Source organism: Megalops cyprinoides, chromosome 1 (assembly GCF_013368585.1).
Source record: "Megalops cyprinoides isolate fMegCyp1 chromosome 1, fMegCyp1.pri, whole genome shotgun sequence".
NCBI classification, from domain to species: domain Eukaryota; kingdom Metazoa; phylum Chordata; class Actinopteri; order Elopiformes; family Megalopidae; genus Megalops; species Megalops cyprinoides.
In genome coordinates, this window is record NC_050583.1 from 11,734,689 (window position 1) to 11,747,713 (window position 13,025).

The 13,025-nt window shown below is 40.0% G+C and overlaps 1 gene segment (V, D, J or C); it reads right to left on the reverse strand.

Annotated features, from left to right (window-relative positions):
• Positions 1-4,393: 4,393 nt before the first annotated feature.
• LOC118790707 lies at positions 4,394-12,771 on the reverse strand. The segment is given in 2 exon segments: positions 4,394-4,809; positions 12,729-12,771. Coding segments are annotated over 2 exon segments (459 nt in total).
• Between the last annotated feature and the right edge of the window lie 254 nt (positions 12,772-13,025).

Consider the following 13,025-nt stretch of genomic DNA (forward strand, 5'->3'; position numbering starts at 1 on the left):
TTCTTGAGGGAGAGCACAATAGTGATACATTAACGGTAACTTTGACTGAAGGTGCACCTTATAACTTTAAGTTAAAATCTATGTTTCAAAACTGGGAATACAGCTGAGCATTGTATTATTGAATAGGGGGCACTTTATGCTCTTAATACTTAACACCCTGCATCCAAGGCCCAGCTGTTTTCTGAAATTTCATAATTCTGGTTTCAAATGTATTGCAATGTTAACTACAGCTGATTGTGAAGTAGGCTCATGCAAAACCTTAAACATTTAGCATTGTTATTGTGAAGATAAAACTGGACTGTTTTGCACAGACTGTTTTGTGCTGGAAATGCACAGTAAACCATTTGTGACAGGTTTTTGTACAGCCTTGCTTTAAACTCCCTCACTGTGACTCTGGAACACAGTAATATACAGCTGTGTCTGAGGGCTGGAGGCTTGTGATGTCTAAATAAGCAACACTGTTGGAGCTGTCTTCTGTTACTGTGAAGCGACTCTCAAAAGATCCATCGTAGTATCCAACCCATTGCAGCCCCTTGTTGGGAGCCTGTCGAACCCAGTGAATGTTGTAGCTGCTGAGTGAGAACCCAGTAAATTTACATGAGAGTCTCACAGAGTCTCCGGGCTTTTCATCTCTGGATCAGACTCCTTCAGTGTGACATCACAATGAAAGCCTGAAGAGAAGGAAGGATAATCAATGTAACAAACATTCTTCATTGACTGTAATTTTAATGCTGCTCAAGTCAGGTTAAATGAAGTTCTCTCCTTACATTTAAAAGCAAACGGTAAAACTGTGATGCTAACAAAAGCCTTCATGCTCTTCCTGCTACAGCGGAATATTTGACAGTGTGTTGTATACGCTGCTCTGTTCTGAGCCTGAACTGAAATTTCTGTCAGTTTTAAAGAGGATGTGACTCTTCAGTTTTGCATAGCAAGCTTCCCCCAGCTTCCCCTTGATATTCACTATAAGGACAAAAGTATTCGGACGCCTGACCATTACACCAACAGGGACTGTAATGACATTGTATTCAAATACATATACTTTAATATGGAGTTGGTCCCCCTTTTGCAGCTATAACAGCTTCCACTCTTCTTGGAAGGCTTTCCACAAGATTTTGAGGTGTTTCTGTGGGAATTTGTGCCCATTCATTCTGTAGAGCATTTATGAGGTCAGGCACTGATGTTGGACGAGAAGGCCTGGCTCGCAATCTTCATTCCAGTTCATCCCAAAGGTGCTCGATGGGGTTGAGGTCAGGGCTCTGTGCGGGCCAGTCAAGTTCTTCCACAGCGAACTCATCAAACTATGTCTTTATAGTCCTTGCTTTGTGCACTGGGGCACAGTCATGTTGGAATAGAAAAGAGCCTTCCCCAAACTGTTGCCACAAAATTGGAAGCACAGCATTGTCCAAAATGTCTTGGTATGCTGAAGCATTAAGATTGCCCTTCACTGGAGATAAGGGGCCTAGCCCAAACCCTGAAAAACAGGTGCGGCCAAATACTTTTGTCCATATAGTGTATGTGTATATGAAGTATAGGGGTTTATTCAGTTGCATTTTACTAGGAAGTTATGTACATGTCCCTCATAGTTTTTTAAGTATTCTGACGCCCTGCATCAATACTTCTAGAAATGCTTTTAATTTTGTATTTAAATTCCAGACCAGATACGCTGACTGTAGTGAAATGTGATTATACATGATCATGTGTGGCATGATCACTCATTATGATATTTGACCACACTTCTGTAGAGAAATAGAACAGGTTCTCAGTCAAGACCTCTTCAGGGAAAGTATAACCTATAAGTGGTCCCTCATGGAACTCCCTACAGAGAACATTTAATGAAAAAAGACTGGACCATGCATCGATATTCCTTTTGATACACAGATTTTTACCAGCCATATCTCTTATCATGCACTGTCTCCCATCTGAGATCTTGAGCCAGGCTGTGAAAGTGATTTCAGTCTTTAGTCAGCCAGTTAGTTTTCCCCAACAATCTGAAACTGAATTGGCCCCAAAACCTGTCAATTTCTAAATCACTGTGATGAAAAGAATTTTCTGTAGAGTTTTTCTGGGCTTAGGCTTGACTTAGACATCACTAGACTTGAATAAACAGCACTTAGACTATTCATGTGTAGGTAAAGCTGGTGCTGGCTGTTGCCTGAACCAGCTGAATGTGGACCCAGGGCTGCACAGGTCAGTTTACGAGAGTCTCCTTGTCTCTTCACCACTGGGTTAGATTCAGTCAATAGAACTTCACTTCTGTTAAATGTAATTTGAAGAAAAGCCAACATGAAATGGATAAAAACCAAAAAAAAAGAGAATGAGGGAAGAGGGATTAAAGAAGACACCGGACAGAGAGAGTGCTGTGTCAGCAGGGCTGGTAGTAGCTTCATAGCTGCAGGAGAGAAGGAGAAGCACTGAGTTAAAGCACAGACTCCCACTGACTGCTGCTCTGCCTCTTCATTAAAAGCTCTGGTTGGTTTGCAGTGGGGAGGGGTACAGTGAGGGTCACTGGAGATCTCTTGTAACTGTGTGATATAAATTTGAGTCGTGGGCCATGAAGGCGGCCGTTAAAAATGGACATTAAAAGTGAATCAATGAAGGATAGCACCTTTAAAAATAGTGTTGTTAGAGTCACTTGTCAAAAAGGTAAATGAGAACATAGAGGATACAATAAATGTACATTTTGTGTGTGTGTGTGTGTGTGTGTGTGTGTGTTTTCAGGGTATAATGTTTGTAAGTATGTGTGTGAGTGCAGGTATGGGGATGTATGTGTGCGGATGCGTGGGTCTCTGAGTTTTTGTACAGGTCTGCTGTTGGTTCATAACACTGTGTCTCTCGGGCACAGTAATACACAGCTGTGTCCTCAGTCTGGAGGCTGCGTCCTTGTAAAGTCACTGTACTGCTGGAGGTGTCTCTGGAGATGCTGAACTTGTTCTTCAGAGAATCTTTGTAGGCAGTATCTGCATCATACCAAACTACTCCAATCCATTCCAGGGTTTTCCCTGCAGGCTGTCAAATCCAGTTTGTAGCATAGCTGCTATCAGTCAGTGAATACCCAGAGACTTTACAAGAGATGGTCAGAGACTGTCCTGGCTTTACAACCAGGGAATCCGGCTGCGTGAGTTCAACACAGTGAACATCTGTGATAAAGATAATTTTGAGAATTATAATTCAAAGATTAGTTTAATATAATCATTTTGAAAATAAGCCATAACATTCATGACAGTTAAGGAAACCTGAAAAAAAATACCCACACTTACATGAAAATGTTCCCAATAAAATTACTAATGCAGCAACTAATGAAGAAACTCCCATTGTCACACACAGCTTCCCCTCTCTGTTTTAAAAGTGCTGCTCCTGAGATGGGGGAGAGATCTCAGTGGCTTTTATAAGAAATAAAGGGGGCTGAATCTGATTGAATCTCTATGTGGGTGGAGGACTGAGAAAAACAAGATACATTCAAATGGTGAGAATAATGTTCATGCAAATCCCTGCTGCCCCCACCTGGAAGAGAACCAAGAGCAAGAAACTGCTTCCCCCAACATCACTGTTGCATTATCTTCTTTATCTTATGTTGAGGTGTCATAATTTGGTATTTTATTGTACTAAAAGTAAAAGGACAGCATATCATTTGCATATGTTTGTACCCAGATAGATGTAATTTCTTGCAATTTCTGTATATTGCAATATATTTTTCATTTTTGTTAGCATATTTTAAATGTGTTTACAATACAATCTGGGGCTGAACAACATTTACCAGTTTTAACACACTTGTATTGAATTGTGGTGGAGGGAAACTTTGCTCACACTGCCCTCTAGGGGCCTGCAAGTAACACTGCACAGCTTCACTGGCCTTCAGTTTCTCTGATGAAACGATTTAGTGGATTCTAACAGTGCAGGAATTCACTCATGTAATGGGCTCCTAGATGAAATCAGAGGGTTCCCTACATAAAAGGTATAGTACCCACTGTTAAGATGATGAGACAGTGAAACTATTTCATACTGGTTTTGGGAGACCCATAAGCCCTGGTGTTTTGTTATACCAAGAGATACCAAGTGCATGTGCACATCATGCATTCATTGCTTATTGATTACTAATAATTTAATGACATTATTGGCATTTAGCTGATGCTCTTATTCGGACATCGGCTAGTTTTTTTTTTTTTTTACTATATTATTCATTCATACCGCTAGATATTTACTCAAGCAATTGTAGGTTAAGTAACTTGCCCAAGTATACAGCAGTGCCCCAGTAAGGAATTGAACTGATAACCTTTTGGTTATTAGTTCCACTCCTTAACCAATATGCTACACTGCAGCCCCAGCAGATTAAAACATTGTTAATCTGTTAATACTTAGCAGTACTTAATCACATTTAATTCTTTAATATCAGCCTTCACAATGTTTCAGTATACAGTAGTGTGTATCCCACATCAACATGTTGATTGTGGTTAATGATGTGTGACACAGTTTTTGTATTGCTTTCAAATGACTTTTTGTCACTGTGTCGGGCACAGTAATACACAGCTGTGTCTTCAGTCTGCAGGCTGCTCCCTTGCAAAGACACTGTGCTGCTGGAGGCGTCTCTGGAGATGCTGAACCTATTCTTCAGTGAATCTTTTAATCTTATGGTTCCACTACCCCAGATATGTGTAATCCACTCCAGAGCTTTCCCTGCAGGCTGTCGAATCCAGCCTGTATAGTAGCTGTCATCAGTCAAGGAATACCCAGAGACTTTACAGGAGATGGTCAGAGACTGTCCTGGCTTTACAACCACAGAGCCTGGCTGGGTCAGTTCAACACACTGAACATCTGTGGATAAACAAATATAAGCACAGTTGTGAAAATTGCAGTTCATACATTTATTTACATAATCATTCTGGACACTTATAAGGAATGTAAAATAAACACATAGATCATGTTTGGCAGTTAAAAGAAGGCCACAAAGATGCCACACATGACTGTAACAGTAATCTGAGTAGAATATGTGCACTCACATGAACATGTTCCCAGTAGAATTATTAATACTGCAGTAACTCCCATGGTCACTCTCAGAGTGCTGTCTGCTTTACAGGTGGTACTCCTGTGGAGGGAGAAGAGTATTCAGTGATTTTTATAGGAAATACAGGGCACTAAATTTGTTTAAATTATTCTGGGGGCACGAAGAACTGAGAAGAGCATAATAAATTCAGTATGAAGAGAACTGCTGCCCCCACATGGAAGGAAATGAATAACGGCAAACAACACCACTCAACAGAACACAGTTTTATTTTAGTCGACTTGCTTATGGATTTAGGTGTTTTCATTCAAACAAATTCATCTCTGGGTTGTATAACTTCGTGTTTCCCTTAATGAACCCATTTATGGAACGGTACTTCTACTTTATGTAAATGTGGTGCCATGTAACTAGTGATTTTAGCTCATAATATATGGACATATTACATGCAGAATAGTGCCTTACACAGTGCATCTTATAGACTGGCATGAGACGTTGCACTGGTCATTTAGATGCTTTATTTTAAATGGCTCCTCTTCATGTTCTATGAATCAGTTATAAGTGGATGAAATTCTTAACTATTAATGTAAGTATGTAATATTAGCAGAAAATAATGTCACAGAAATGTCTGTCAAAGAAGCATTTAACTATGTGCTTTCCTTATGCATTTGCTAGTATATCATATTATTATACAGCATAATAATGGAGTTCTCCCTGTTCTGTCAGGGAGATGAAACCTTCGTCACCTATTTCTGTTAATTTCTAAAACATGACTAGCATGTTATATGGTAAAGAGCATAGATTTGACAGCAAATGTTTTGGTTCATGTGTAAATGACATCTTTTTTGTCCTGATTATCATTGTGTTTGTGACATTAAAGAGAACATAGTTTTGTGCTATATGTCACTGTCACATCATGTTGTGACACATTGTGGGAGGGCCAAAGCGTATATGTTTTAATCTGTTTGCAAGAATGTAATGAAAACTTCATACCAGCAGATGAGATCAATGACTGCTTGTTTGATGGTATGGATTTTGTACAGCTTTAGATCCAGCTTCATCCAGAATGAAGGGCATGTTTTTATCGTACTTCAGCAGGGGCCAGACTGCTCCCTGTACTGTGTCAGGTGGTTTTTGTACAGGCGTCTGTATGATGTAAACCACAGTGTTTCTTGCGCAGTAGCACACTGCTGTGTCCTCTGCTTTCAGCTGGGTCATGTGCAGAGAGAGGCTGGAGCTGTCTTTGGATGCTGTGAATCTGCCCTGCACAACCTGTGCAGTGCTCTTGTAGCTGTCAGAGTAAAAGTAAACGATCCATTGGAGTGCCTTTCCAGGAGCTTGGCGGATCCAGTGCATGTATGCACTTCTGAAACTGAACCCACTGCAGGCACATTTTAATGTGAGGGATCCTCCTGGTGCAGCCACAGCTGATTCAGACTGTGTGAAAACAACCTTAGACTGCACACCTAAACTTCTCATCCTCAGTGCTGGGTGTGACATTGCAGTGGAAAAGGTAGGAGGTGATTGTTTGCATGGAAAATGTCCACCAAGGTGCACTGAGGATTTCTGTTGGTTTTTTATATATGCAATATATGCAACAAAGAACAGTTTGATTGATTGTGTGAATTCAGTACCATCAACACAGAAGCGTTATCTCCCCAAACATCTAAAATCGTTACTGAAATCAGGATGAAAATATCACTCAGAATTACAGTCTTTTTGGCAGATGGCTGTGTAAGAGTCTGTTCAAGCCATGTGAAGTCATTTTCATTACATATCACCATGACTGACTATTCAAAACATGAGAAATGAAAGGAAATGACTAAGGGGTGACATTGGAATATTCTGCAAATGAAACCTTCGCATACTTGTAATGGATGAAAATTAAAAGTTTTTTACAATTCATGTATTTTTCTGTAAAGGATTCAGTCAGTATAGCTGCAAGCAAGAGAGATTCCTGTTTTAGACTGCATGGATCTCCTCATAGTTTCTCTAACTGCAGCTGTTTAACTCTTATTCCCATGACAGAGAGTGAGGGGAGGTTTTTGTACGGCTCTCCCATTACTCTCCAACACTGTGACTGTCGTGCACAGTAATACACAGCTGTGTCCTCAGACCTCAGGTTGTTCAGAGTGAGAGAGGACCTGCTGTTGGAGTTGTCTTTGTTCAGATTTAGGCGTCCTTTAACACTGTCTGCATAGTTAGAGCTGGTATCGCGTCCCAGCCATTCCAAGCTTTTTCCAGGAGACTGACGAATCCAGTGTATGCTACAGCATGAGAATGAGTAGCCTGAAGTCTGACATGTGATGCTCAGAGACTGGCCTGGGGTCTTTATCTCTGAATATGTGGATGGAGTCAAGGAGACAGAGAGACACCCTGTAAAAGAAGAACCATGATCAACAACAACATAAACATCTTAACTCTTCATATACGGTATTTCAAATTTAAACCTACCCTTTAGAAAACCAATGAAAAGGAAAACACTAACAATGACTTCCATGATTGTCTTAGAGTGGCTCAACCAAACTCACTGTTCGCATTCAGATGCTACCCCTTTAAAAGAGGACTCTTCATGATATTTGCATTTCATTTGCATATTATATTACAAGGAAACTCTTGTTGGATTGGCAATATGTATGAGCCCATATGAGGCTGACTATGAATTCAGTTACAATCAATCATGACAAATAAATACACTATGATATTTATTTTGACTTATTTTATCTGGATTAATGTTGTGAGCATTTAAATCCAACTGAATAATGATTCATATTACATCAATCATGAAAATAAACTTACAGTGCAAAAGAGAAACATTTAGAAGTGAAATTCTATGCATAAAGTATGTTTGTGGTAGTGAGTCAGGGCCGGCCCGATGCATAAACGAACTAAACGGTTGTTTCGGGCCTCCGTGTCGACCAGAGGGCCCCCAAGACAGATTGAAATGTTTTTTTTTGTGATATATTATGTCAGTGGTAATCATACAAAAATGCAATATTATGTTAACGGGCTGGCTAGCTAATACTACTGCTATTGGCGGTGCCAAGGTGGTGCGGGGCCCCCAAATCAAATTCTGCTTATGCCCTGTAATGAGTCCAGTATTATATGGCACAAAGAAGAAGAATAGACTAATATTAGTTTCTATTTGTTTTCTGTATCCACTGGGCAAAATCTTAAGTTTGCTTAGCTTTTTATGCTATTGTTGTGCAATACCTGTCTTATTTTGTGGTATTAGTGACATCTATTTTGGTGATGCAGCAACCTCAATTAGTATTTTGGATGGTATAATTTTTCACACACACACCACCCTCACACACACACACACACACACACACACAGAAATATGAAACTTCAGAAAATTACTGGTCCTGTATATATATGTATATATGTATAGGACCAGTAATTTTCTGAAGTTTCATATTTCTGGTTTTGAATATTTTATAATGTGAACTACAGCTGTTATATTGGTTGTGGAAGTCTTGGCTTCTACAAAACCTTACATATTTATATTTGTTGTTATGATACAACTGGATTGTAATGAAATGCACATCAAACCTTCTGTGCATTTAAATCTCACAGAGTCTCGCGGAGTCTCCAGGCTTTGCCTTGAGAGAAGGAAAGAGGATGAATGTAAAAAACATTCTTCATTGACTGCTTTAGTGCTGCTTAAGCTTAAATGAAATTCTCTTCTTACATTTAAAAGAAACAGTAAGACTGTGATGCTAACAAAAGCCTTAATTTTTTTTCTGCTACAACACAGCATCAGACTGTGTGTTGTAGGCTGTATGCTGCTCTGTTCTGAGCCTGAATTGAACATTCAGTCAGTTTTAAAGGAGGCATGACTTAAGTTTTGCACAGCAAGCTTCCCATATGCCCCCTTGCTATATGTGCATATAAAGTTAAGAGGGTTATTCAGTACCATTTTTTACTGATGAAGTTATATACATGCCACTAATCATTTGTTTCATTTTTTGACCTAAAGTGCCCTGATGTCATTAGAATTGCTTTTAATTTTGAACCTAACACCAAGAACACAAAATTGCTCTTGACCTCTCTGCACTGCATTGGATTTCCAACTGAATGAACTCGTTTCTTGGAATATCAACTATAATAACCAGTAGAGCTACTCAAAGAAAAGATAATTGAAACTGCCATAAATTTGAACCACTTTCACTAGCATCATGAATTAATGGATGTAATGTTGGGTTACACTTTGGGCCTTGGTCATGGGCCATGAAGATGGACTTTAAAAGTGCAAAATGAAGCAAAGCACATTTTAAAAATAGTGCTGTTACAATTACTTGTTACTAATGGCAAATTCAAACTATACTATAAATGCACATTTTGTATGCGTGTGTGCGTGCGTGCGTGCGTGTGTGTGTGCGTTTTGGGGGTGGGGGGCTGTGTCATCAGTCTGCAGACTGCTCCCTTTTAAAGACACTGTGATGGTGGATGTGTCTGTGGACATGGTGAACTTGTTCTTAAGTGAATCTTTGTATTTCATGTCTCCACCTGCCCAAAAGCGGCCAATCCATTCCAGTGGTTCCCCTGCAGGCTGTCGTATCCAGTGTGTACCATAGCTGCTATCAGTCAGAGAATACCCAGAGACTTTACAGGAGATGGTCAGAGACTGTCCTGGCTTTACAACCATAGAGCCTGGCTGGGTGAGCTCAACACAATAAATATCTGTGGATGAAGAAAATTGAGCAAGCAACAAAGCATATTTGTTAAACTACTATTTGTGAAGTACTTTTATTAAAGATTATTTAAGACTGCTTTTCTTGGATAATTTTGATAAAAATTATTGAGAACAAAGGATATCGATGAAACAATAATTAAAAATGTACAGTGATCTAAATGAAAAAACACACTTACATGTAATCGCTCCCAGTAGATTTACTAATACTGCAAAAGCTCCCATTGTTACCCACAGACTCTACTGTTTTACAGGTGATTCTCCTGTCTAGGGAGGAGAATGCGAGTGACTTTTATAGGAGATGCAGGGGACTGAATTCGTTTAAACTTCTGGAGGCTGGAGGAATGAGAAAAACAAGATGAATTGAAATGATCCTTTATCTGGAGTACTACTGCCCATGCCTGGAGGAAAATTTACAGCAACAAACTGCTACCTCTAACATCACTGATAAATTTGGTTTAAACAGATCCAAATGATTTTAGGAATTTACATCTGAATTCATGCACATGTGGAGGTGATCGATGAAAATGTATTTTCTGCTACCTGTCCATTCACTTCAGATTCCTGGTGATAGAACAAGTGTGTTGGACTGTTTGTCTTATATTAGAGTGCAATATCTTGCCAATGCATTTTACTGAAAATAAATAGGAAGCAACTATATGCATGGAATGAATCAGATTACCGTATTACTTTGTCTGTAATGTATCAATGAATTCTATATTTATTGGGGGCAGGCCATCTTCCATCTAGATGTTTTCATGGGACTGATTAGTTCTTGTTTTCGATTTGTTTTTGTTCTAGGGCATGCACAGTGTTGAAGAGATTCTCCTTTTCCTCCAGTCCTTCTCTAAAATGTAACTATAAAGGATTCAACATGGATCACAGTTTACATTATGTGTTAACTAATACGAGCTTCCTAACAGAATAATGCATGACCCCTTTACAAAAAAGATGTCACAATTTCTAAAGGAACTATCTGCTGTTTTATTCTACTAGTGTAAGGTGAGCTGATCGTCATCACCAGCTTTAGAAAATGTCCATATAGCATCAAAGTGTGACAAGACCAACAGTGCATTACAGTGACTGAAGACTCTGTGAGATGACTCTGTCAGACTGGTAAAAAAGCAAACGCAACAGCCCTTCAAACCCAGAGGGGTACCCAAAAATATCCACATTAGCGAATGCCAGGTTGGCTGGGGTCGCGGAAAAAAAAATAACGTTAGTGCAGGGCAGTGTCTGGGGACTCCATATTGAGCGGGAGAATAGAGGCCCAGGCCTCCTTGACTGGAACTCTGGCCTTAAAGGTGCTGGTGTAGAAGGAATGTTTACATGACCCAACACAGAGGGGAGGAGCTGAGAGGATGTGTGCTCCCTCTGTCACTTCCCCCTGTGTCTCAGTCTGTGTACTGAAACTCACAGTGCGCTCTCACTGAATGGAGACTTGCTCAATTATCTCTCGTAAATGTAATTCACTGCCCTCTGGTGGACATGAAGTTGTTCTGAGATAGGCTAATATATCTTTGGTTTAGGCCAGCGTTTCTCAAACCTCTCCTGGCGGCCCACTGTCCTGCGTATCTTCTTGCTGCTTGATTAGGATTGAGATACACTGGTTTAGGCTAAACATACAGTACATGTACTGTAAACAGATGTGAGTACTTGAAACAGACAAACTTATATGCGTCTGTATGTGTGTGTGGTGGGGGCGGTGGGGGGGGGGTTGGGTATGGTGGAGGCTCTTGTATCCCTTGGGACTATCCTCAAGCTAACTTAATCTGCTGACAGTATGCTTTCACTATCAGAGCTGAACTGAAATTAAGCAACCGATGGCTTAAAACTAAAATAAAAGAATGATTGTTCTCATTTCAACGTTTTTTTTTTTTTTGTTTGGTTTGTCAGTAACGAAATGGTTGTCTGCAGGAAATGTCAAAGTATTCCCCAGATGACTCTGGGGACAGTATTTGATGCAATGAGTTTTTGTCAGGGCTCTGGCTTGACTTCTTTCACTGTGAGTATCTGGCACAGTAATACACAGCAGTGTCTTCAGTTCTCAAACTATTCATCTGTAGGTACAATTTGCTGCTGGAGTCATCTCACCTGGAGAGAGTTAGCAATTTGAGGTCTAAAACAGCACAAACCTGGTAAACAGCTGGAAGACTGAGAAAGGGAGAGAGAGAGGGTTGTGCTGTTGTTGTCTTAGGAGATGGTGAATATTTCCTGAACAAACTGGGCGTGAGACTGACAATTACATTCCATAATGGCCAACCACTCTAGTTCCATCCCAGGAGTCTGCTGTAAAAATTGAAGCACATACACTAACATTAGACATTTATGGGTATTATATTGGGCTGCTTTGCATATATGCTGGAAAATGCTCCCAGGCTTTGATAAAGGGTCATGCATATGTTTATAAATGACTTGTTACCCATACATATAATAAAATGTATTTTTATCTATATGTTTCATATGCTTCAAGCAATGACACAGAAATGCATGATTTTTTTTGTCTTTCTTTTCAGGGTCCTATGTTTGTGAGTGTGGGAGTGCAATGTATGGGGATGTGTGTGTGTGTGGAGGTGCGGGTCTCTGAGTTTTTGTACAGGTCTGCTGTTGGTTCACACCACTGTGCCTATCGGGCTGCTTCCTTGCAAAGACACTGTGCTGCTGGAGGCGTCCTTGGAGATGCTGAACTTGTTCTTAAGAGAATTTTTGTAATAAGTGTCCCCACCACCCCACATGTGTCCAATCCACTCCAATGCTTTCCCTGCAGGCTGTCGAATTCATCCTGTAGCATAGCTACCATCAGTCACAGAATACCCAGACACTTTACAGGAGATGGTCAGAGACTGTCCTGGCTTTACAGTCAAGGAACCTGGCTGGGTGAGTTCAACATTAGACTGCACACCTATGGAAAAAGAGATAAATTGATTACCACATGAGTTAAATATCATTCACATTGTTTTTAATTTCATTCTGACCCACACTGTTATTCAGGATCCTGCTTCTACTGTTATTTATAAAGTGGCAGAAATAGACACTCACAGCATGCAGCTGCAAGAAGCAGCAGCAGAGATGCAGGGATCATGGTTTGTGTTGATGATGAACTGGAATGAGCTGCTCTTCTCAACTCTCCAGGGCTCAGGATTTGTTGAGGTCTTGAAGAGACACAGCCATCATTTAAATACAGAAGGCAAAAAGAGAAAGTTTCGCTTTGCATAGGAGGGGAGGTGTATCATATATAGTGGTTGGTATAAAAAAATGTAAAAATGTAACATATCTTAAAAATGTAACATATTTTATTTCGAAATTATTTGTTTACAATTTATTCCTTGTGTGCTC